Source organism: Cynocephalus volans, chromosome 3, assembly GCF_027409185.1.
Source record: "Cynocephalus volans isolate mCynVol1 chromosome 3, mCynVol1.pri, whole genome shotgun sequence".
Taxonomy (NCBI): Eukaryota; Metazoa; Chordata; class Mammalia; order Dermoptera; family Cynocephalidae; genus Cynocephalus; species Cynocephalus volans.
The window spans coordinates 93,781,459-93,807,345 of record NC_084462.1 but is presented as its reverse complement, the minus strand read 5'-3'; the positions used below and the strand labels follow the sequence as shown (position 1 = coordinate 93,807,345).

Genomic DNA, 25,887 nt, shown 5'->3' with positions numbered 1-25,887 from the left:
CAGTCTCATTCATCTGACTAGCTCTCAGCAGTAATTCAAGATATACTCGGAGTCTCAGCAAAGTTACTGTACACAGTGGCATGAACAGAAGGCCAGCACATGCCTAGGAGCCACTATATATAGATTTAAGTTACCAATCCAGTTCCTAAGCCACTGTGAATTAGAATTTAGGTACCTGAGGTGGGAACATGGTAAGAATAGAAGATGGCAATGGTTATTTTTAAACTTAAGGGCTGGTCGGTTAGCTCAGTTGGTTAGAGTGTGGTGCTGATTAACACCAAGATCCAGGGTTTGATCCCTGTACTGACCAGCCACCAAAAACAAAACTTAAGTAGGGGAAAGGAGGCCTTATGGCAGCTATACATGCTTTTCCACAAGAAATTCAAGGCCTTATTCTCATTTTGGCTCTAGCATCATTGTTAGATTGTATCCCTTACAACAGTGACTTGTAGTTTTTCTTATTACCTCATAATTATTTGCCCTTGTATTTTTTTTTTTTTTTTTTTTTGGTTGCTGGCTGGTATAGGGATCTGAACTCTTGACCTTAGTGTTACCAACACCACGCTCTCACCAACAGAGCTAACCAGCCAGCCCCCATGTTTGTTAGAATATTATATGGTTTATGAGTGATGCTTTCAGTAGGGCATTTAAAAGATGTAAAAAGACCTTGGTCTTCCCGGGTTTTTTTTTTGTTTGTTTGTTTTTAATAAAGATAAACCAGTAAGGGGATCTTAACCCTTGACTTGGTGTTGTCAGCACCACGCTCTCCCAAGTGAGCTAACCGGCCATCCCTATATAGGGATCCGAACCCGTGGCCTCGGTGTTATCGGTGTTATCAGCATCACACACTCCCAAGTGAGCCATGGGCTGGCCCTGGTCTTCTCATTTTTTTAATGTAATTGAGAAAATTGTCTCCCCACTGGTTAAATTTCACTCCTTATAACCCCTAGTACTCCTGGTGCTCTGCCATATGCATGGCTATATAGTAAATATTAAATGGGAAAATGAATTGACTAGTATGATGCCACTGCATTATACTGCGAGAGCACTGATATATGAATTGGGCAAGAAGATATTGGTAGGTACTTGGATTCATTTAAGACGGATACCCTGTCCCATTTCATGGGTTACTCTTTGTTCTATGTTCAGCTACAGTTTAGAGAGCACGGACAACCAAACACATCTATTTGCTCATGTAACAAAAATCTGGGTGCTACTTAAAGCCTGTCTAGGGGCCGGCCTGTGGCTCACTCGGGAGAGTGCAGTGTTGATAACACCAAGGCCACGGGTTCGGATCCTATATAGGGATGGCCGGTTAGCTCACTTGGGAGAGCGTGGTGCTGACAACACCAAGTCAAGGGTTAAGATCCTTTTACCGGTCATCTTTATTTAAAAAAAAAAAAAAAAAAAGCGTGTCTAAAATCTGAGTTTGTTTCTGAGATCAAAAGAATGACCAAAATGTGAAACACCCTCTGCCTGACAATTTCCTGCTGTCTTTTAAGTTAGTTAATAGGTATTTAATACTTGTCAGCCTGCACCTTTTATTTCCAGTGTCATGCTAAAAATCCTCTTGGTGTGTGATTCTTTTATTTCTTGACTTGCATACATAATGAATCAAAAAGAATGTTTACCTAGAAAAACTGACTCCAACCAAAAATGCAGAACAGGTTTCAATGAGCTTAGATTTCTTGGTATATTACTTGTAACCCTAAGGTAGAAGTAATAATGCATTAGCTACTTACATGCCCACATTTCTGACCCAAACTCAGAACAGTCCCAAATAAATATGGGAAGCCACAGTAGTGATGAAATCTAAGATTTCTCAGAAATAGTCTTAAGTGGGAAGCCTCTAATCCTACTTGGATAGTACTTTTCTGTGGGTTTCTCAGTCTGAGTCCAAACCACAAAGCACCTCCAAAGACTGGGGTACCCAATGTCACAAGTATGGCAGTAGGTCCAATAGGCTGAAAACTGGAGCCATGTAAAAATAATGGTAAAAGCCAATCAAGGAGAAGATGCTGAGACTTCCTCTTGTGTCCCACAGCTGGAAGAATAAGTAGTTGGACCCTAGGTAGTTTTCCGCTTCTTGGCAGATGGTCTCTCAAATACATCTCGTACCCCAGCTGCCTTCTGCTTAAAGAACTTGGTGTTCTGGGCACTCTCTTGGCCCCATGCTGAGTCGAAGGACGTAGTGTCTTGATCCACAAGGTGGGTGTATTTGGTCCGACCAGAGCGTCCGAAGTTCTTGACCTTAGGGAAGGATGGACGATGAGTTACACCACCAAATATATCATGCCTCAGCCCTCAAAATACATTACTTTTCTCATATTATTAAGGCTCCCCATACCTGCATGACTTTAGGAAGAATGGTCTTGTTGAAATGATCCTCCAGGGTAGGTGCGCTGAAATCTCTCTTGTATACCTCTTCATCCTCATCCTGTAGAAAATAATCTTATCAGTATTCTGATTTTGTTTCCCATATATTCAAACCACAAATTAATAAACTACAACAAGGGATACAAAGAAAGCAGAAGATATTAAGCCTTTCTTCAAGAGCTACACCTTCTAGATGAGATGATTTTTTTTTCTTATATTGTCTTTCTCTTTCCTAAGTGTAGACATTTCTTGAAGGCTGGCTTATTCTCTCTGCACTCAATGTGCTCATTTACTCATAGGACTTCAACTCTATACAGGCTTCTCAAAACTCCAGTCCTGAATTTTCTGCCTTTTATACATCTTAACTTGGATATTTTATTGGGACTTCAAATTCACATCTAAAGTGAAAATCATTTTTCCCGCCTTTCCAAATCAGCCTATTCTCCCGATTTAACTTTTTTGTTAGTAGGACCAACATTCTCTCAATTATAGATTCAAAATTTGATCAACCTCTATGTACATTCCATCAGCTGCCACATTTTATAAACTCTCATTACCAGGGTTATTACAGTTTTTTTCCTACAGTCTAATGTCACTGCATTAAAGTTTCTTTTCTTTCTTTTTTTCTTTCTGGTGGCTGGTTGGTCCAGTGATTCAAACCTAGACCTTGGTGTTATCAGCAACAAGCTCTAACAAACTGAGCTAACCAACCAGCCCTATTAGTGTTTCTAAAACACAAATCTCATATCTCTGCCTTGCTCAAAAACTTCAGTGGTTATCTACTTTATTAAACACAACTCCTCTGTGTAGCAGTCAAGACCAAATAGTATATAGCCTTAATCTACCTTTTAAGCTCTTCTTGCCACTTCCCTTTACAGCTGATAATTTCTGCCTCCACTCCTGCAGGTCTCTTCACCTGGAATGTCTTATGCCAAAAATGTCTATACATCTTAAATGTTACCTCCTTTATGTCATCCTTTTCAATCTTCTACCAAATAACAGCGCCCTCTTCAGAACCCCCAAAGTACTTTCACTTTTCCTTATGTTATAGTGTATAAATTCGCCTCAGACCCACTTTTAGACTGTGAGCCCTTTTGGGGCAAGGATTATGTATTCTCTAGCAATGCTAAACAGTAACCTTTACACAATAAATGCACAAAGAAATACGAAGTAAATAGAGACCCAAGGTGAACAGGCAACATAAAAAAATACAGAACAATTTTAAATCAACATGTTAGACTACAATGCTGCCATACAGATTATAAACATAACATGCTGAAGGAATTAAAAACAGTACTACCTTGGTTAAGAAAGGCTTCACAGAAGAGGTGAGTTTCTTAAACAAATACAGTTTTCGTGTATCCTTTTCCCTTCTAATATAGAAAGGCCCAGTTTAAAAGTAGGACAATTAAAAGTTTTTGTAAGACCTACTTTTCTGTTAGGACCTGAAAGTCCCTCGTTTAATCCCAGAAGCCATTTCAATTTCATTCTCCTTGTCCAGATGAGAAGAGTCAATATTTGAGTATGTGCACCAAAAGACTGACTTTCACATAAACTTTCCTTATTTATCTTAGCCAGCAATGCACTACTTCAAGAAGCTTAATTATTAAAGCTGCTGAAATGTTTAAGAAAAGATACTTCATGACTTTGAAGCAGTACAAGAAGTAATTCATCATCTCCACTGACTATAGAAAATCACATATGCTGGAAAACTACATAATAAGCAAACATTTCCTGATGATCAGGCAGACTGCAACTGATATTGGAAGGTAGTAAGAAAACCTCCACTGAAGCTTTGAAATTTTATCAGTACCTGCAACAAAGGGCAGAAATTTAGCCACGGTGAGGATATTTAGGGTTTGATGTACAGCACTTGAAAAAGCTCCTTTTCACTTGAAAGAGTTTTGATACAAACTCCTTTTTAACAGTAGGAAATAATTTAACAAACTATATGCTGTCAGAGTAATAAATGCAATCAACTCTCCCATTACCTTTCCTGCTATTCCCTTTTTAAGGAATTATCACTGGGGTTAATCCCAATAACTTGGAAGAATCCACATCACTTTATACAGGGTTAACAGACTATTATTTTGACCATGGTCTTTATATGAAGAACAAAGACAATGGCATTTCACATAATGGTTAGATAATTAACCACTCTTTTGGTTAGTTAGGCTTAGTCACTTTCTGTCAGCTCAGAATGAAGTGAACTAAACTGCCATGCAAATGTAAGTTAATGTAAAGCTATTTGCAGAGCTTGGTTTTCACATAAACAACATGTCTCATTTGGCTAGGAAATAATATCTAAGTGATTAGGGGGACCTCATTAGTCTAGTATCTGCATACATCACTATTTCATTTCCTCAATTTTTTCATTACACCATTTCCTCTTTCAGAGAGCTGAGGTCAAAATAGAGAACAGTAGCTGCTACTTCTACAATTCAGTTGCTAATATTTTTCTCTGGGTTTATATTCTTCTGAGGCTAAGCAAATGAGAAAGTTGACCAACGGCAAGTGGAAATAACATTCCAGGACAGTTTATTCTTGGGGGGAAAAAACGAATTCAAAACTTCTGAGTTATTCCTACTGCCCAATTTTATGACTCCCTTTTCTCTTACCATGAAGAAGGCACCCCGGTGATAATACTTCTGTAAGAACTTATATTTGCCCTTAACAGCTTTGTTGGTAATGACTTTGCCATTTGCTCGAAGCTCAGCTCTCCTCTCTTCCTCAGTCAGGTTTCGCATGCGTTCAATTTCTGCTTTCTCCTTCTCAAGTCTGTCCAGAGAGCAAAACTATTTATTAGTATTTTTCCAGCTTCAGACAGACCCACTTATCTGAAAATAACACAGTCCCATTTCTTCTCAAGCATTATTCACCTTCTTTAATTCTAGTTATTGCCTGTTAGGAATCAAAAACAGGAGCTCAATAAGCAAAAAGGTGAGTTGGTCTTCATTATGTCTGCCAGACCAGGTACTGCAAACTTCCAGAGGGAATTTAAAATAACTACGTAGGACTTAGCTGATATTCCTTTATGTAAATCCATCACAATCATATATGTGCTTGCATGTCATAAACCATAGATTACCATCATTAATTAAATTGCAGTGACTTTTTTTGGAGGGAGAAGGGGTCACAGATCCCTTTTCTCCAGAAAAATGCACATATACACATAATTCTGCATACAGTTATAGAGGTTGCATGGATTCCTAAAAGCTTAGGATAAGAACCTTAGAAATTACAGGCTGAGGACAGAGTTATCTATTGACGGTATTCCTTTGTAATCTGGAATTACCTTCTCATACCTTGTAATTTATAGGACTGGGTGATGCAGCTCAGGTGATTCTATTCTGACAAAGTTTGGTAGACTATTGAAGTGCTACAATTCTTCTCCAAACAGCATGTATGTCCCACCCTGCCTTTTAAAATTTACTATTATTATTATTATTTTTTTAAAGATGACCAGTAAGGGGATCTTAACCTTTGACTTGGTGGTGTCAGCACCACACTCTCCCAAGTGAGCAAACCAGCCATCCCTATATAGGGATCTGAACCTGTAGCCTTGGTGTTATCAGTACCACACTCTCCCAAGTAAGCCATGGGCTGGCCCTAAATTTATTACCATTTTAAATTTATTTTTAAATTTTAACTTACACATTGTAATTGTACATCCTTATGGGGTAAAATCTGATATTTTGATACATAAATGTTGTATAATAATTGGGTCAGAGTAGTTAATGTATCAATCATCTCATGCATTTATCATTTGTGGCAAAAACATTCAACAACCTCTCCTTTAACTGTCATGTAATATACAAAAGTTAACTGTTAACCATAGTTACCCTACTGTGCAAGAAAACATCAGAACTTATTCCTCCTATGCATGCCCCTTTTCAATGTAACTTTGCTGCTCCTGCTATCCAGAGGTATATTTCTTTACATCCTTAAACCTGGATTGGCTTTGTGACCAATATATGGCAGAAATAATGATGAGTTCTGGAACCTAAGGCTGAGGAGACTTTGCCAGCTTCCACCTTTGCCCTCTTGGAATGCTACCCCGAGACTGCTATGTAAGGAGGCCAGTCTAACCTACTGAAGAAGTGAGGCATCCTAGCTGTTAGCCAGTACCAACGACCAGACATGTGAGTGAAGCCCTTTTGGATTTTCTAGCTCAGTTAACCCTCCAGCTAGACACAAGTACATAAACATGCCCAGGTGAAACCAGTAAAGCAAATGTTCAGCCAACCTCCAAAATTGTGAGAAATAATAAATTGTTTCAAGCCACTCAATTTGGGTTGGGTTGTTTTGCCACAAGAGATAACTGGTAACAGTGAGTAACTTGTGTGTGTCTAATAGGAAACTAAAAGGAATATTAGCTGGCACTCTATCATTGAGACTGACAAAGTGTGTTTTACTTCTCTGATTTCACTGTAACTGTAAAACTCACATTCCAATTATGAGAAACTCACCAAGCTGCAAGAACGCTAGAGAAAGCTGAAATGGAACTCAGAGTAGGTAATGAGCTTCAGAAATACCCTACTAGAAACCTGTTCCATTAGCAGCATTAACTCTAGGTCCATCCTGCTACTCACGCTTCTCGATCTTCTCTGTCCCTCTTGATTCTTTTTAGCTCTCGAACTTTCCATGCCTCATATTCCTCTTCATCATTTTCATCATCGGTATTGAGTGCATCCAGTGCAGCCAGGGATCGCTTGTTCTCCTCCAGCTCTTTCTTGGTCTCCTCTTCTACAATCTGAACAGGGGGAACAATTCAGCCATTGGATTTCCTTATTCTCAGACAAACCTAATTACACTACTCCTTGCAACCACTCCCCAGTACCTTAAGCGTGTATTTGCGCCTCTCCTCAGCCATGCGTTTTGCTTCCTGCTCCAGCTCCTTCTGTTTCAATGCCTCAGCCTCACGTTCTTGAACTGTCACCCGGTCCTTCCTGCATCACAGAGATCCTGTTAATTTCTCCTTAGAGTGAAGCTCTTTGCTCCCCTAGATCTAGTCCCATCCAAATCAAACAAAACCAAACAATCTTTGGCTCTATTATTTGTAAAGAGCGGAAAACAGGAGTCACCCCAGGTCTTTAGAGCACCAAAATTCCATTCATTTTTGAGAAATGCCTGGATAGCAAGGAACCTGCTGGACTGTAAGTGGTAGGATTTCTTTCCACTAGGAAAGCTCTTCGAGCTTAATTTTGTGCTTAAAATATATGACCTTGGGCAGATATGTGCTCTTTAACTGGAAAGGGAGATGTGAAAACAAACTCAGGTTCTCTGCTAACACTAAGATATTCCTTAGCAACTACCCTGCAGGGCTAGGGCACTGAGCAAAAGACTTTCACTTAGTGCTCAGATTTCAGAAGCTCATGGGATAGAAAAGCTATTATCCTCAGATCTGGAAAGTAGTAACTGTGTGGGGTGGCCGGTTGCTCAGTTGGTTAGAGCATGGTGCTGATAATACCAAGGTCTAGGGTTGGATCCCTGTACCCCGCCAGAGGCTGGAAAAAAAAAAAAAAAGCTCAGAAAGTAGTAACTGTAGATTCAGGCCTGGTGAGTGAGATATTTACTTTCGAATGAAGACCGGCTTAAGACGAGGCTCCATCTCATCTTCACTATCTGTGTACTCTTCATACTCAGACTCTGATTCTGACTCCTCCCCAGAACGTCCTTCATCTTCCACCTCCATGACTTCCATCTCTTCATTTTTTCTCTCCTGTGCTCGCTGACGCATCATGCCACGGCGCCGCTCTATTTCCTATCAAGTCATACATCTAAGCCAGTCAAACGGCCTATGCGCTAAGAGGACTTTTCATTTTTTTCCCCTTCACAAGCTCAACAAATACTGATATGAGTAAATGCAACTTAGCACCATTCTATTTTCAATCCTATCCCCAACAAACAGGGAACATGATCAGAGTTCTGCTAATAGTAGCAATCTGGTACCTCTAGGGACTCAACAAATGAGCACCAGCCCCAATTTTTTTTTTATACACACACAAAAAAACCCCATTTTCATTTTTTATACCTCATCATCAATTTCTTCCTCTTCTTCTTCACTGCTATCTTCTCGTTCCATGCGCCAAGCATCTCCTTCTACTTCTGAGTCACTTTCTCCTACTACTTCAGGTTCCACTATTTTCCGATGTCGAGCCAATCTGAAAAACAGTATCTCCAAGTATAACCCCAATGTCACAAAAATGAGGAAGCATCAGCCATATTTCCCTAGTCACAGAGCACCCTGGAATTATGTTTACCTTCATTAATATTGAAGTCTTCAGATGGGGGAACTGAGGTGCAGATTAAAGAAATTAAACCAGAGTGTCAGCAAATAGTCAAATTGGTCCTAAAACATTAAAAATATGTTGAGACATCCTGGGGCATTACAGCAAACTCACAGAGGTGCACTGGGATATTTTTAATAGCTCAAGGTAGTTCAGTTTAACATTAGATCATACTTCATTCCTTTCAATGACATCATATCTTTGAGAAGCTGGGTTTTTTTGTGGCTGCTGTGATAAAAAAACAAACAAGTAGAGCAGGATAATCAATATGGAACAGGAAAGGAGAGAGTGACAGTGCCGACTGATTCCAAGGTCTGTGAAGTTGTCAGTGTCCAGCAGGTACACAAATCTCACTGGTAAGAAATTGTGGTTATGTAAGAATGAAATAAAAATGTTTTTTCTTTATTGGGCATTATATTTTTCTTTTTTATTTTTTGGGTGTTGGCCTGTACAGAGATCCAAATCCTTGACCTTGGCGTTACAACACTGTACTCTACTGACCGAGCTAACTGGCCAGCCCTTGGGCATTGTATTTTTCAAGTGGCTAAGTTGTTAGACAAATACTTATTATTTGGATCTAACTACTTAATAAAATAAACAGAACTGTTTTGGCCTAGGAGCTCTGTGAAAAAATTCCCGAGACAATATGAACTGTGACAGTTCAGCACCTCTGACCTACTCTGTAAAATAATGCCTCACTCAATACACAATGAACAAAATCTCTCATTGGGGGGCTCTCTTTCCAACATGAGACATCAGGTCTTTTCTCCTACTTCATCAGTGTCATTTCCCCTTATTAGCATTTAGAATAAGTAGATGGATAAAATCAATTTCTCAAATTTTATAAAACATCCTTGTGCTAAAAAGACTCCCCTCAACAAACCAATGAATGGTCTGTGTTTTCTATCCCCTTAATAAGTTAATTAGGGCCTTTAGACCAGAAGTAATCTGTTTTCTGAAGCTGGCACTTACTGTCTGTGTAACTTTGGTCATGTTACTTTCCTAACTCCTCTGTGCCTCAGCTTCCTCATTTATAAAATGGGGATGGGCTGGCCCATGGCTCACCTGGGAGAGTGTGGTGCTGATAAAACCAAGGCCACGGGTTCGGATCCCTAAACAGGGATAGCCAGTTAGCTCACTTGGGAGAGCATGGTGCTGACAATACCAAGTCAAGGGTTAAGATCCCCTTACCAGTCATCTTTAAAATAAATAAATAAATAAATAATAATAATAAATAAATAAATAAAATGGGGGATAATAGTACCTATCTCATAAGGTTATTGTACAGATTCTAAGAATTAGTAAATGTAATCTGCTTGGAACAGTGCAGTTGGCATATAGTAAGTACTATTCAAGTATCAGCTATTACTTTTGTTGTTGTTACTAATTAACCTGTAGTAGTTCAGGTCCAGGGAAACATAAACATTACCTCTCTTCCACATCTTCACTAATACGGTTCTGTAAACGTCGCAGCCGGGGGTCGCTAGATGAATCCTCTTCCTGTTCCTCAGGCTCTGCTTCTTGTTCTTTGGCTTTCTTAATGAACTGAAATTCTTCATCCTCCTCATCTGAGGACTCCATAGGGGCATAGTCTGGCCTCTTTCCAGACACATAACGTTTCACCTTCACTTTCTCCATTGAAATCTCACCTGGATGAGGAAAATAACTTATGTTTTAGTAGCCTCTTTCCCAATGTCCTTCAACCCCTGCCCTTTGCAGGTAGAGCCCTGTATTCCTGGTAGACTAGAGTCTAAGCAGGAGAAGAAGAGAGCCATTACTCAATAGTCTATTCATCTTTTTGGGGGGGTGGCATGGGGGGGGTAGCTGGCTGGTATGGGGATCCGAATCCATGACCTTGGTGTTATAAGGCTGTGTTCTAACCAACTGAGCTAATCACCAGCCTGACCATCTATTCAACTTATGGTGCTTTCTTACAAAGGCTAAGTCACAGGAAGGCATTCTTTTAAATACCAACACTAATGATAATGAGGCCTACCTCGGGTACAATGAAGTGGAGGAAGGTGGTCAGTGAAACAGTAAAAAAAAAGTCCCCCTGTCTTTATGATATATTACCACATAACTCAATATTCTTATTTTATCTTACTCTAATCTTGTCTGTTTCTACCTTTTCCTTTTAGCTTATGTGCTATCAAATCTGCAAGAGTAGATAATCTCTCTTTTACAAACAATTCCAGTGAATAGAAAGACAGTGAAAACTAACCAACTCATTTTATAAGGAAAACTTTAGGTAGATTTCTCTTATGAACATATATACAAAAATACTAAATAACATAATAGCATATTTATCCCAGCAATGTAAAAACTAACAAAAACCACAAAACAAAACCCTAAGCCACCATCATGATGTAGTAGGATTAAGTTCAGGACTATAAGGATGGCTTAGCCTGAGAAAACTAAGGGTGGGTGGGGGAAGCAATATATTATTTTTTTTAAGTCACATAATCTTGATACAGCAAACATTATACTTAATGATAAAACATTAAAAGCATTCATTCTCTTTAAAAAACAGTGGTGGGCTGGCCGGTTAGCTCAGTTGGTTAGAATGTGGTGTTAACACCAAGATCAAGGGTTCAGATCCCTGTACAGGCCAGCTGCCAAAAACAACAAAAAAACCCCAACAAAAACAGTGGGCATCCTTATGTCATCCCTATCACACTTCCAGTCAACACTGTACTATGGTTCTAATGTGGATAAAAAAAAAAAAAAAAAAAAAAGAGGTAAAAGATATAAGGATTGAAAAGGAAAGAAGAAACTGACATAATTTGCAGACTACAAGATTGTCTATGTGAAAATACAAGATAACCAATAGACAAGCTAAAAGACTTCAGGGTAAATGCTTAATAAAAGACCTACGTAGAAAATACGTGTACCTGTATATTAGCTACATATTATTAGAAAATACAGTTTAAAATATACCATTTGCAACAGCAACTAATTTATAAGATATGGAGGAAGAAATTCAACGAACAATGTACAAGGCCTTTAGGAGGAGGAAAAACATAAAATTTTATTAAAAGATAAAAGATCTAAATAAATGGAGAAATATATCATGTTCAAGAGTGAGAAGATGGCAACTGTGCCTGAAGTAAACTATAATTTACAATCTCAATGTATAATTTTAATAAAATTCCATTAAAAGTTGTCCCTCAGCTGATTCTAAAATCATATGGAAAGATAGGAGGCCAAAAAGAGCCAAGACAATTCTGAAGAATATGAATAAAGTGGGATGGGGGGAGAGTTTTTGTATCAGATAGCGAAGTTTATTTAAAGTCAGGGTAATTAAAACACAATGTCATTGACTCAGGAAGTACATAAAGACCAAAGGAACAGAATAGAGAGCAGAGAAAGAAACTTGTATGAAAACTTGAGTGTATTACAGAAGTGGCATTAAAAATCAATGGAGGGCTGGCTGGTTACTCAGTTGGTTAGAGCGCAGTGCTGGTAACACCAAAGTCCGGGGTTCAATCCCTGTACCTGCCAGCCGCCAGACCAAAAAAAAAAAATAAAAGTGGAGAATAGATGGGCTACTAAACCAACAGAAGAGGGACAACTGCCTAACTATATAGCATACGGTAAAATTAGACCTCTAACTTCCACCATACAAATAAAAAGTTCTAGATGGACTAAATATCCACTGGTGAAAAACATATCTTAAATATTTACATTCCTTATTGGACTGTAAGATCCTTAACTAGAGTCTGTCTTGTATAATCATGTATTTGATTCTACTTAGTATATACAAACACTTAAAAGATAAAAAATATATATATTGATATGAATATGCGTATTTCAGTGTAGGGAAGGATTTCTTAAACAATATACATAAAAAGCACAAACCATAAAAGATAAAGTTGATACATCTGATAACACTAAAACTAAATCATCTGTGTAACAGAAGACTCCATAATTAAAATTAAAAGACAAGCCAAAAAATGAGGCAAAGAATATTATAGATTTGGAATATATAAAAGCACAGTAAACAGAAAGTGGGTAACTGACAGAAACAGTTAATTCATAGAGAAGAAAACCCAGAGAGCTGATAAACACATGAACAAGATGCCCGGCATCACTAAAAATCAGGGAAAAGCAAAGTAAAATAATGAAATACTATTTCATATCTATTAGATTGGGCAAAAATTTAAAAATCTGATACAATTAAGCATGTGGATGAATCTACGGGAAATAAAAACTTTTACAACTCACTTTGGAAAGCAACTGGCAACAGGTAGTAAAGTTGATGATGAACTTTTAGAAATTTTTACACAAGAATCACAACTGCAGCACTTTTATAACAGGAAAAAAACCAAAACAACTAACTCTCTCTCAATAGAGAATAAACTATGGTTTAATTATACAACGTAATTCATAAACAGTTAAAATGAACAAATTAGTTCTATATGTATCCAAAGGATAATTCTCAAGCAATGATGAGTTAAAAAAGAAAAAAAGGGCGGGCTGACCGGTATATTTTAAAAACAAAAAAGAAAGAATTGATATTATTTCCCAACATCATTACTGAAAAAAACTCTAGTCGGACTCCCTAAACAGTTATGGTGTTCCTCCATCTGCACTTGTAGAAATCCTACCCATCCATTAAGGATCAAATTAAATGCCACCTTCTTCAGGAAGCTTTCCTTGATTACCCCAACTGAAGTGATCACCCCTTTTCTGCCCTCCCACAGCGCTTGGATTAAATTATATATATGACAGGCATCACAAGCGTGAAGGACCGCACAGGTTAGCTTAGAATGTACCTCTCTGCATGTCTTACATTTACTAGATATGAATTCTTTAAGGTTACGGACACTGTCGTACACAACTTTGTTTTCAATGTATTAAACACCGTCACTACGTTGGCTAAAAGGATAAAAAGTTGCTCACTTGGGAGAGCGTGGTGCTGCCAACACCAAGTCAAGGGTTAAGATCCCCTTACCGGGCAACTTTAAAAAAAAAAAAAAGGATAAAAAGTTGAAGACGACATGGTTCCTCCGTCAAGGAGGTTATGAGCTTATGATCTAGTAGGTGGAGACAGACACATAAATAACTAAAATAATGGATAAGAGTTATAAAAGCAGAGTATACAGACTGCCTTGGATAACAAAAGAGAGACTGTATGCCGCACAATGCTCTATAAACAAGAATTAACTACATATAGCAGTCTAAGGAATTTGTGGAGGCCAAGGGAAGACGAGTGCTTGCTGTATATAAGAGCAGAAAAAAGATCAGATGCAACTGGGTTCCACCCCATTGGTGGGGGTGAAGGTCGAGAAAATTGGGGGCCGGTCTTAAGGGTCGGCGAGGTTGGGGTGATCGGCCCGGGGGAGGTTTGGAAGATGCTGGGGCAGGAAGAGCTAAGATCCGATTGGAAGAGGAGTCGGCACAGTACCTTTCTCATTGCGAACCGGGACGGCCCCAGCCGTAGACTGGATGGGCGGTTGTTTCATGAGTGAGCTTGGGACCGACATGTTGACGGCAGCAGCGGTGACTCCCGAAACTTGACTTATTCCAAACAATGAACGCCAACTGCAACAACGAACAGAAAAACTTTCCCTCACCTACATCCACCGGACACTGCAGCGCGACTAATAGAAACTACTTACGGCTGAGCTAGATAAACAGGAAATATGTGGGGAGAGGATTATGGGATTTTGGAGGACGTCTGGGTGCCTGTAGCTAGAAGGTCGAGTTTGTTACTGCGCATGTTCATAGGCTGACCTCGCGTCCTCAATCTCGCAGGATTTGGAAGCCGCTTCTGGCGGGAAATTGCTTCCCTGGGCTCTGCTGTTAAGGTCTCGCGGCGAGGAACGTTCGAATTCAAGGTTTCACATGTTAGCTTGGTTTGAAGCCAAGGAAAATGGGATAGTGATGAATATGAAACTGAGGAGATAGTGTGGGGCTATTTGTCTAGACTGCTGAAAGAAAGCTCAGAGTTTTATGGAAGAAAAATCTTGCGAATGGCACCTGATTAGATTAGTTGATGAGGAACGGGTGGATTGTGGTGCGGTATTTGGCGGTCATATGAGGGGTGGTGATTTAGGCTAGTGACCAAAAAAAAAAAAAAAAAAAAAAAAAATCACCCAACGGGCTTGGGACTATTTCTGATATCCCAACACTCCACTTTTTGGCCTCAAGTTCTCTGTTTCTGGAAACTACCTATTAAAATACATTCCTGGCTGGAGAGTGTATTTAAGTTCATAAGTAATTGAAGAATTGTTATGTTTACTGTGCTTAGGGCTCTGAAAGGAGTATGGAATATTGTTAAAAGGCCCACGTACTCAAGAAGGCTGAATTTTATTCAGGAAGTCTTAAAAGGCTTCTGGAATCATAGCATAAGGAGCTTTAATTTACAAGCTGGGTTGTGTAAAAGAAATTGGCTAATTGGAAGTCAGAACACATTTCACCGTAGAAAGGACTTTATAACTGCCGTGGTGGGGGAGAGAAGGGACAATATGAGCAAAGTCTTGGAGTCCAGAAATAGTATAACATATACAGACACTTTGAAAAGTTTGGTTTTATCAGTAATTTGAAGGAGTGGTGAAAGCTCAACAGGTACCGGGTCATGCAGGGCCTTGCAAGTGCTAATAATATGATTAACTCTCAAAAATAAAAAAAAATTAAAAAAAAGATTAACTCAAACTATTTCACCTGTGTTCTAAAATTGGTCCTCAGCTGGAAGAAGAAATGAAATTGGGCAAGTCTCAAGCAAGGAAGAGTGAGGGACCCAAATAACCAACTAGCGAAGCGTTTTGGGCTAGAAAGAATCTTAAAGATGAGTAGACAGAATTTTACTTTTTTCTTTTTTCCTTTGTGGCTGGCCAGCATGGGGATCCTAACCCTTGACCTTGGTGTTATAGCACCGTGCTCTAACTAACTGAGCTAACCGGCCAGCCCTAGAATTTTACATTATGAATTTATCAGCTTAAAAAATTGTTGTCTGGAGGCAGTAAATCTGATGGGAAGGTATTCATTTTGGCTTATGGCAATTCAGAGAATAATGAAAAAGGCTTAATATGGATGTGATTATACGAATATAGTGCACTAAAATCCTATTACGTTGTTTTGTGATAAATGATTTGATTCACAATTTTTCCCCAGGCTTTGGGCCTTTTAAGGTTATCCTTAGCATCTTTAGTTAACAGGTGAGCAGATGGTCAGGTGAAATTTAAACCAGCATAAGTTATTAGCTCATGGAGGAAAATAATACAGCAGCAACGGGGCATAATTTTCTGGTGGTGGAGTTATAAGGAAGCAGTGGGGTCGAGGTAAAGGCTGCATGTTGATTTTGGTTTCCTTTCCCCTCCATTCTATATGGCATCTAAGTGCGTCTGAATCTTTTGCAGTCTCACATTGCAAGGCAAAGTGGTTTTTCCTTAGCAGAAGAGCAGGTGCTTTTCAAAGCGAGATCCCAATACCACCAGCATCCAAATTACCGGATCCAAGGTAAAAATGTCGGCTCGGTACCAAAGCACCCCTAAAGAACTAGAGTTTTAGGGCGAGGCTGTGAGGCTGCCTTCTTAAGAAACGCGCGTAACGCCGGGTCCCGCCCTCCCGCTCAAGCCAGGGGCGATCCGTGCGGGGCCCCGCCTCCCTGCCTCCCTGCCCTCCGGGCCCCACCCCGGCCTCCCGCCGCAATCTTGGCGGGAAGGCACCCGCTGCTAAGCTGCGGAAAGATGTCGGGGTTGGGCGCGGCGGCTGAGGAGAAGACAACCTTCAAACAGCGACCCCAGGTGAAGGTGAGAAACGGGTTGACGCTTTCTGGTGTGCTCCTGCCTCAGTCTTCGTGGGGGATTTGCCGGGCACAGGTCCTGGAGGGCACGAGCACCTGGCGCTGGGGATAAGCGGAGATTCCTGCCCTGGTTTTCCTCTGTGGAAAACTAGGCCTTCAGCATTGAAGGTTCTTATCAATAACCCTAGAAACGGTGACAGGATCGACTTTGGGACTCCCTTTCTCCTGCCCTCTGCGTTTACTTTTGCAGCAGTTATTGTCAGCCTCACACACTTTAAACAATTCCAGTTAAGCTGAAGCTGAAAGTTGAGGTAGGCTCCTAAATTACAAATGCTAGGCATTGTTATTGTCGGGATGGCAAACTCATATAGGTAAGAAAATGTGCTCAGTATAATGAATAATTCTATTCAGGTTAATGAATTACGTACCTAGATTTTGGAGGGGTAAACGTTTTCTTACAGGTTATCAATTTGCATTTATGTTGTCATTATGAAATAGGAATTAGATTTGTTTACACAGATTTGTTGTAAGAAAAGGCACAGGACCTGAGATTCTAATACTGTTTTCCTTTATTGACCTGAACAGGTGAATGAATATAAAGAAAATCAGAACATCTCTTATATGTCTCTGAGACCAGTACAGACTACAGTATTAGGGAAAACAGCTAAGGTTTATCTTGCCCCCTTTTCATTCAGTAATTACAAGCTAGACCAACTTAAGTGCTCCAAATCCCTATTGGGAAAGAATGCTAACAGTGTAGTAGCATATAAGAAGCGTAAGAAGACTGAAATAAAGAAAACTTGCAGAAGGATTTTAACACCAAAGATGAAAGCCACATCACCTAAGGCAGGATCCACTTACCAAAAATCATCCTTAGATGCTCATACAGAAGGTAACAAGCTATCACCCAAGAGCACTTCAGAAGCAATGATTCTCAGTGTTGATATGGAAAGCAGTCAGGATGGAGACAGTGATGAAGATAGCATACCAGGCCTGGTAAGGATTTAATTTGAAGCTTGTTCTCATTTTTCTTATTGTTTTGAAATTTTTTTCTTTTGTTCTGGCAGCAGGCCTGCGCAGGGATCTGAAACCGAGACTTTAGTGTTATCAGCACTGTTCTCTAACCAAGCAGGCTAACTGGCCAGCCCTGAAATTTGACATTCTGATAAGCTAAGTTTATCAAGGGTCTCTCTAGCTCAAACAAATTATTTTATCATCTAACATAAGTTTAATTGAAAAAAAATTTTTTTTAAAGTTTAACAGAAAATTTCCTTGGGTTAATTTTGCTCTTGGTTTTGATGTGTCAAAGAGAGGATTGACTTAATATTCATTCTACTTCTCTTTTTCCTCCTCTCAATTTATTGCATATACTGTGTTTTTTCTTGATAATGTCCTTTGACATACAAAAGTTATTTTGATGAAGTCCAATTTACCTATTTTTTCTTTTGTTGCTTGTGTTTGATGTAATATCTAAGAAGCTATTGCCTAATCCAGGGTTACAAAGATTTACTCCTATGTTTCTTTCTGGGAGTTTTATAGTTTTAGCTCTTACATTTAAGTCTTTGGTCCATTTTGAGTAAATTTTCGTATATGGTGTGAAGGAGGAGTCAAAATTCTTACATTTGCATGTGGATATCCATTTATTCCATAACAATTTGTTGGCAAGACTGTTTTTTCCCATTGAATGGTCTTAACAATCTTGTTGAAAATCAATTTGCCACAGGTGTGTAGATTTATTTCTGGAATCTCAATTATATTCCATTTATCTATATGCCTATCCTTATGCCAGTACACATTGTTTTAATTACTATTTGTAGCAGGTTTTGAAATTGGGAGATGTGAGCCCCAGAACTTAGTTCTTCTTTTTCTAGATTTTTTGGCTATTCTGGGTCCCTTGCATTTCAATATGAATTTTAGGATCTGTTTGTTCATTTCTGCAAAAAATGACATTTAGAATTTTGATAGGGATTGCATTGAATCTGTAGGTCAATTTGGAGCGTACTGCTGTTTTATAAATATTAAGTCTTTTCAGCTATGAATATGGGATACCTTTCCATTTATTTAGATTTTTTTTTTTTTTTTCACAGCTGGCTAGTGCAGGGATTGAATCCTGGATCTTGGTACTATCAGCACCATGCTCTAACCATAGGTCTTATTTAATTACCTTCAATATTTTGTAGTTTTCAGTGTACAAGCTTTACACTTCTTTGGTTAAATTTATCCCAAAGTGTATTATTATTATTATTTTTTTTTTGGTGCTATTCTGAATGGTATTGATTTATTAATTTCATTTTCTGATTGTTCCTTGCTAGTGTGTAGAAATACAACTGGTTTTTGTATATTGATCTTGTATCCTGCAAATTTGTTGAGGTTGTGTATTAGTTCTAATTTTTGTGTGTGTACTCAGGTTTGTTTATTTTTTTTTACATATGTAGTGGATTGAATTATGTCCCCCCAATACTCCCTGAAGCTTGAATTGTCTTTTTATGTATTAGAAACGTAGCCCCCACTGTGATTGTTAAGAGGGTGCGAAATCCTACTATGGTAATCAAAAGGTGGAGCCCTGAAGGGGTGATTGGATTGTAGGACATGCAGTAGTGAATGGATTAAAAATGGTGGTCAGGGGCATGGTTATGAGGGTTTTAAAAGAAGAGGAGAGTCTGTCTTGCTCTTTCTCTCTTGCTGCTGTCTCTGCTTCCACAATCTGCAGTGTGAGACCCCTGGGTCAATGTTGCCACCACCAGATGGACTTTGGACTTCCTAGCCTCAGAAACTTAAGCAATAAATGTCGTTTTTCTTTATAAATCACCCAGTTTCAGGTAGTTTGTTATAAGCAACATAAACAGACTAATACAACATATAACATCATGTCATTGGCAAATAAAGTTTTGTTTCTTGTTTTCCAATCTGGATGACTTATTTCTTTTTTTTGCCTAATTGTCCTAGCTAGAACCTCCAGTACAATGTTGAAGAGAAGTGGTGAGAGTTGTGTCATCTAACTGAGTCTCTTTGTATATCATTGAGTTTCCTTAAGATTGTTGCTCAGAATTCCTTTTCAGTCATTTCAAAGGTTTCCTGCTCTATGGGATCTGGTACTTGAGAATTATTGTATTCCTTTGGTGGTGTTATATTTTCTTTTTCTTTTCTTTTCTTTTTTTTTTTGTATTTATAGTAACTCTATGTTGATGTCTGGTCATCTGGTAGAGCAGTTGCTCGTTCTGTTACTCTGGAATGAGCTTTAAGAAGAGAGACTTCCTTTTGTAGATGTGTTTTATATTGACTGTTGAGTAAGGTGTTTTAGTATTGGTTCTGGGTAGATGCAGCAGTGTAGTTTCCATGTGGGTACTTTGGCTGTATTCAATGTCAGAGTTGTGTGTGAGTGCCTCTGTGGCCTAGGCACTGGGGCACTTAGTGATTCCCTGCTGAGGTTTGTGACACTGTGTTGGGTTGTCGTGGACGTAGGTGGGCTCTTGAATTCTTTGGGAAAAGCACTTGGGTGCCCTGTAACTCTTTGGCTGGTGTGGGTGACTGTAGGTGGGTTTGTTGGCACCCTGGCTAGTGTCCCATGACCCTGATGGGTGCACTGGGATATACTGGAGCTTCTCAGTTTGAATGGGTGACATGGGTGGAGTTTCTCCTTCCCATTTCCTACCGGCAGAGGCTCCTCCTGGGTCCTTGCTTCTCCTGATTGGGAGATGAGTTGGCGGTGGCTGGGAATTTTCTTCCTTACTCTATTTGGCTTTCCTGGGTTTCTGCACTCTCTGGGGGTTCTGTGTGTGTCTTTTCCTGGATCAAGGCAGTCATGTGGGCTGTGCACGTACCTTCAGCTCCCAGGTGTGCTACTGCAGGGGGCAGCATAATTCCCCCTGTGGGATGTACCACTGGGTGATGGGTCTGCACTCACTCACCCCTTTCCCTGGGCTCCAATGGTGACCTTCCTGGTGTCAATGCAATTGACTGGTTGGCAGGCTGCCTGTACTGTGGCAGTGACTGATGCTGTGGTGATGGGCTGCCCTTGTGGCAACAGTGGCAGCAGGCTGCCCTTGCAGTGGTGGTGGTTGTGGCGGTGGCTGTCTGTAATATGTCTACTTTGAGAGTCCACATTTTCTGATGTTATTTGCTTGGTCTTTCATGTTGCAAGCTTTTGAGGTGGGTGATGGTGAGAATGGTTTGAATTTCTCATACTTAAAAAAAACAAAACTGGTGTTTTTTCTTAAGAAATTTTCTTAATTTCTTCTGTGGTAAGTAGAATCATCTAAATTTGTTACTTTGAGTTTGGTATGCAGAATTTAAAAATAGATTCTCAGGAAGTACTTGATGATGATGGTCATGGTGTTTTTCTCTGAGAAGTAGTTTTAAAGGCAATGACAAATATAATCTTTTCAATTTCACCTTTGTTGACACTATTATTTTGTGTGTGTATCAGAAAAATCTATATTTTGGTCAAAGTAATACAATACATACATGTTTGAATGTTATTATTCCACATGTGTATATGTATATATACACACACAGATAATTCCATATGTACATAAATACACAAAAACAAATCAAAGCAGCCACGCACTTCTCTGTTACTGATTGGTGCTCACCAGAAACATGGCACTTTCAGACTTTTTAGCTTCTTTTTTTCCTGAGGTTATCTACTGACTTACTATGGAAGATGAAGGTTTGTTTTACTTCAGCATACCCTTTACACACACACACATCCATACCCTTTGCATTCCCTCATCCTTATTAGGTACAGCTCAAGCTTTATCGGAGTTGTAAAATTTCTCTCAATATAAATCCAGTGAAGAATTCTAATGGCTTCAATTTTTCTTTTTTTCTTCGTGAAGTACTCCCTAGGGCCTTCCATTTTCCTACATCATTTGGGACCATTTTACTCTTTCTTGTCCTTCCTTTTACCATTATCCTTTGAATTTTTTTTTTCTTTGTAATCTTTGATCTCACCTATGCTGGAACTTCTGTCCCTAGATCCTATATCTTTCACTTTCTTGGTTTATTCTTTCAGTTTGGTGAAGTACAGCTTCCTGAGAAAAGATATGAGAGGAAAATACTGTGCATGTCTGAAAAAGTCTTTAGCTTTTTATTTGATTGATGACTTAATTGGATTTAGAATTGTAAGTTGAAGATAATATAATATTTCCTTCGAATTTTTATCATATTGTTTCACTGTCTTTTAGCTTCCCTTTATGTTGAGGAGTTAGTGCCATTCTGAGTATTGAGATTCTTTGTGATCTCTTTTCCTCTGCAAGCTTTTAAGATCTTCTCTCATCTCACTTTACCTCAGGTGTTATGAAGTTTTATGATGATGTGCCTAGGCCTGCATCTTTTTTCATTCATTGTACAGCATACTCATTGGCCCCTTTTAATCTGAAAATTCATGTCTTTAGGTTTGAGAAACTTTCTTGTACTATTTCTCTAATAATTTCTTCTCTTCCGTTTTCTCTGCATTTTCTTGATCTAATTGGACATTAGACCTCAAAGATTGATTCTCTGGTTTTCTTGTCTTTTCTGTCTATACATTTATCTCTTTTTCTTTTTGTACTACTTTCTACATTACCTTTACGACTTTCAATGAATTAAAAAATTTCTGTTGCTGAGTTCTTGTTTTTTGAATTTTTCCTTTTTATTGTGTCTTTCTCTTATTTCATGAATACACTGTTTTCTCTTACATCTCCAAAAATATTTTTTATTACTGTCACATTAGTGGGTTTTTAGGAGAAAGTAGAGACAAATGCATTTATTCACTCTACTGTGTCTAATGGAAGTTTTTTGTTTAATAACATAACTTTTGAGTAATAGCACAATTAATGGCAACTAGGAAATAATTTATTATTAGGTTGCACTCTTTTACTCTTTCTAATATCAGATCACTTCTTATTTCATTGGGAAGCCATACAAATATCTTGTGGTTATCCCAAATTCAGACTCTTTCACTCAGTATACAATTCAGCAAATATTATGTGCTATTTGGTAAGATAGCCTGAAATGAATAGAGGGGCTGCGATTTGAAGGAAAGTTTACATGCAGAGAATGAAACACCTAGTTTTGTGAGGTGCTTTTGCTATGCTTTATGTAAAGTAACAGAATGTTTTTGGTGTAATTTCACAGGATGATTTTTCAGGATTGTCACCATATGAAAGGAAGAGACTGAAGAACATATCAGAAAATGCAGACTTTTTTGCTTCTCTTCAATTGTCTGAGGTTTGTATGAAGTCTCTAATTAAAACCAAGATGCCATTCCTCCTGCCAGTAGGTCAATAAAATATTGACACTGTCAGGTTTCATAGTATCAAATGAGGGAGGGCAAAATTTTTTTTTTTTTTAAAGATGACCGGTAAGGGGATCTTAACTCTTGGTTTGGTGTTGTCAGCACCACGCTCAGCCAGTAAGCAAACCAGCCATCCCTATATGGGATTCGAACCCATGGCCTTGGTGTTATCAGCACCGCACTCTCCCAAGTGAGCCACGGGCCGGCCCTGGGAGGGCAAAATTAGAAGCAGGTTTTGCACTTAAAGAGGTTACCATATTTCACTGATTGTAAGGCATATTTTTTCATATTTTAATATTTTTGAAATTAGCATCTTAAAACTATAATTGGCAGCTTTCTTCCCCTTTTTAGTGGTATATAAAATAATGGTGTTTTATGATTGGTTGTCCAGGATTTAAAGAAACAGGGTATGCTCCAAATTGTTGCTTTAACGAAAGATAAGGGAGAAATGAAAGAGGAGGGTTGAAGGATGTGTGGTGGAAGAGTGAAGGAACAAGTTTTTTGGTTTTTGCTTTAAATCTGCAAACTTTATGAATAAATAATAATATGCTTTGTATAGATAGCTTTAAGGATGAATGGCCAGATATGCTAATGTTTTATAATCATTACAGTTAAAGGGATGATTTTCATTTGTGTCTTCACACTCGGGGTAAAGCTTCTGTGTGTGAAAGAATAGCCATTTAGGAGGGTGTGACTGCCCCACTCCCCCAAAGATATCAGACCTTTGGCTTTACTAAATAATTGATTTTCCTGAATACCAGATTCCCTAAATTCTGTGTGTGTTTGCATCTTGTGGGGAGGGAGGGTGAATAATTGAAGGGACTAAATTGTTTGAGTCACTACAATTGAAAATCCGCCAGATATTTAGACAAGAATCTCTAATTATGATTTTAATTAATATAATTCGATTTATAGAAGTGTAACCTATAACTTTTCTGGAAAACATCAAAGTAGGTTTGTCAGTAGTAGCAGTTAAACCTTTTAATTTGTAATAGTATATTTAATCAAAAAGCTATGTTTTTTGGAGACTGGCTGGTACAGGGAATATTAAACATTATGTTTAATCAATCATATAAGCTCATTAGCAACTTGGTCCAAGGTATTAGAATGTCAGTACATTAGACAGTAGTGTATACTTGCCTTTATTATTAATAGTATGTTTGTGTGATATCTACTACCAAGAGCAGCTATCCTGTCTTAAGAATCTTTATTTCCTGAGTAGATCCTTGCTTAGTGTGGGTATAGTAGCAGATCCTTAATATTTTAAAAGGTAAGCTATGTAGTTATAACATTTTTACTTGTATATATGTTTGCGTACTTCGCAGTCAGCTGCAAGGCTCCGTGAAATGATAAAGAAGAGACAGCCTCCTGAATCCAAGAGGTAAAGATTTGGTTTATAATGCCTGAACTGTGATATACTGTATTGCTGAGTTGTTTTGTAATTTGAAAAAAATGGTTTGGGGTGGTAAATTTAAGTAACAAATTAGAAACTCTGTAATTTAATCTTAATCTCTATAGGATCTCTGAGGGAATGTTACCTTTTATTAACTTTATAGTTCTCATCTTCATCAAATGAACAGAATCATCAAAGAAAATAGAATCTCCAAAGCTGAATTTTGTTTATATTTACTATTGCTGCTAATTTATTTCTACTAAATTATTCTTATTTTTGCCTAGAAAACTATTATTCTTAAAGATTCTTCTATTTCCTTTTTATTTTTCTGGCTATCTTTTTGCTTCTCCATTTGGTTTTTCTTTCCCAGTCCTAGAATAAAGGAAGGGAATTAACATTTATTGAACATGTGTGAAACACAGTACAGTGATCCAGGAATTTTTTTCCCTAAATTATCTCATTTAATTCTCACAAACCACCATATGTGGTAGGTAATATATCCATTTTGTGTGTTAGAAATTGACTCAGAAAGATAAAGTAATTTGCCCAAGGTCAAAATAGCTCATAAGTAGTAGCTCCAGGGTTTGAATTCCAGGATTCCTTTTAGCTTAAATTCTCTCCCACTACATTCTAGCAGTGCTTACATGTAAATGAAAAAATTAAAAAGCTTGGTATCATTAGCTCATTTGTTTAATGCTAAAGTGCTAATGAAATGTAGCTTCAGTTAATAGGTTTGATTCCATTATAGGTCAGTTAGCTTGAGTAAAGCTAAACTTTTAATCATGGTCAGGTATTCAAAAATTTAAAAACTTATTGTAAAAAAAGTTATATTTTCATATATATATATAAAAGTTATTATAAGAGAAACATCATTAACACTGAAAGAACAATAGCACTGGTTCTGTTGCCAGCTGATCAGTAACTTTACATTTGCATATTTTTTATTAGCCAACATTGGTGATTTGTTCCTAAATCACAAAGTACCAGCCCTTAGTGGTTATATAGGTAGTATTAAGTTGGTAGTATGGAAATTATATAATATAGAGGAAAAAGCATAGCCTTTGAAATTTAGCAAATTTGGGTTCAAGTTTTGATTTAGCCACTTATAGCCATGATATTAACCTTGGACAATTTACATAATTACTTTTTCCTTTTCTGTAAAGTTGGCATCATGCCAATCCAGAGGAATTTAAATTTTTTAAAAATTATTAAATATGTTATGCATACAAAAGAGGTATATACAATATATTTGTGTAGCTGAAAAGTTACAGTAGTACAAGCCCTATCCATGTATCTGCCATCCAGGTTAAAAGAGATTACAGTACTTTTGAAGGCCCTTGTATATGCCTCCCTCCACATATAACCACTATTCTCAATTTTAAGATAATCATACCTTGCATTTATTTATAGTTTTACAGTCTGGCCAGTTAGCTCAGTTGGTTAGAGGGTGGTGTTATAACATGAAGGTCAAGGGTTCAGATCCCTGTACTGGCCAGCCATCAAAGAAAAAAAATTTATAGTTTTCCACCTGGGTATGTGTCTTTAAAAACTACATTGTTTATTTAGTTTTGTCCGTTTTTGATGTTCACGTACAATATGATGTCATTTTTATATTCTTCTGAGATTTTCTTGTTTTGCTTATCTTTATATCTTTATGTTTAAAGATTTACTGATGTTGACATATTTATTGTAGCATTATTCATAATAGCCAAGACATGGGGGGGAAAATTACCCATGTTAATGGGTATAGCTTTATTTCATTCATTTTTTCTGCTGTATGATATTTCACTGTATGAATGTACTA

General features: G+C 38.1%; 2 protein-coding genes across 2 annotated transcripts in view; one reads left to right on the top strand and one right to left on the bottom strand.

The window, feature by feature from the left end:
* Window positions 1-1,581: 1,581 nt before the first annotated feature.
* MFAP1 (microfibril associated protein 1) lies at window positions 1,582-14,331 on the bottom strand. The gene is made up of 9 exons (XM_063090948.1): window positions 14,074-14,331; window positions 10,096-10,315; window positions 8,411-8,540; window positions 7,953-8,140; window positions 7,217-7,325; window positions 6,969-7,129; window positions 4,995-5,154; window positions 2,348-2,437; window positions 1,582-2,250 (listed from the first exon to the last, which is right to left on the bottom strand). The coding sequence occupies exons 1-9, from the start codon at window positions 14,150-14,152 to the stop codon at window positions 2,068-2,070; spliced, it is 1,320 nt and encodes a 439-aa protein (XP_062947018.1). The 5' UTR covers window positions 14,153-14,331; the 3' UTR covers window positions 1,582-2,067.
* Window positions 14,332-16,357: 2,026 nt separating this feature from the next.
* WDR76 (WD repeat domain 76) overlaps window positions 16,358-25,887 on the top strand; it is a 29,526-nt gene continuing 19,996 nt past the window's right edge. Inside the window, exons 1-4 of the mRNA XM_063090999.1 lie at window positions 16,358-16,420; window positions 16,999-17,409; window positions 22,531-22,623; window positions 24,016-24,071. Of these exons, the coding sequence (XP_062947069.1) occupies window positions 16,358-16,420; window positions 16,999-17,409; window positions 22,531-22,623; window positions 24,016-24,071 (623 nt within the window). The remainder of the gene's footprint in view (window positions 16,421-16,998; window positions 17,410-22,530; window positions 22,624-24,015; window positions 24,072-25,887) is intronic.

What these genes read in the sequence shown, in the direction of transcription:
- MFAP1 (XM_063090948.1), bottom strand. Translation starts at nt 14,152, where the DNA reads ATGTCGGTCCCAAGCTCACTCATGAAACAACCGCCCATCCAGTCTACG. An exon ending in AAGCCGGTCTTCATTCGAAA is followed by an intron (nt 7,326 to 7,952) that starts GTAAATATCTCA and finishes TCTGTGATGCAG; the next exon opens with GAAGGACCGGGTGACAGTTC. An exon ending in ACCGGGGTGCCTTCTTCATG is followed by an intron (nt 2,438 to 4,994) that starts GTAAGAGAAAAG and finishes TATTTTCTACAG; the next exon opens with GATGAGGATGAAGAGGTATA.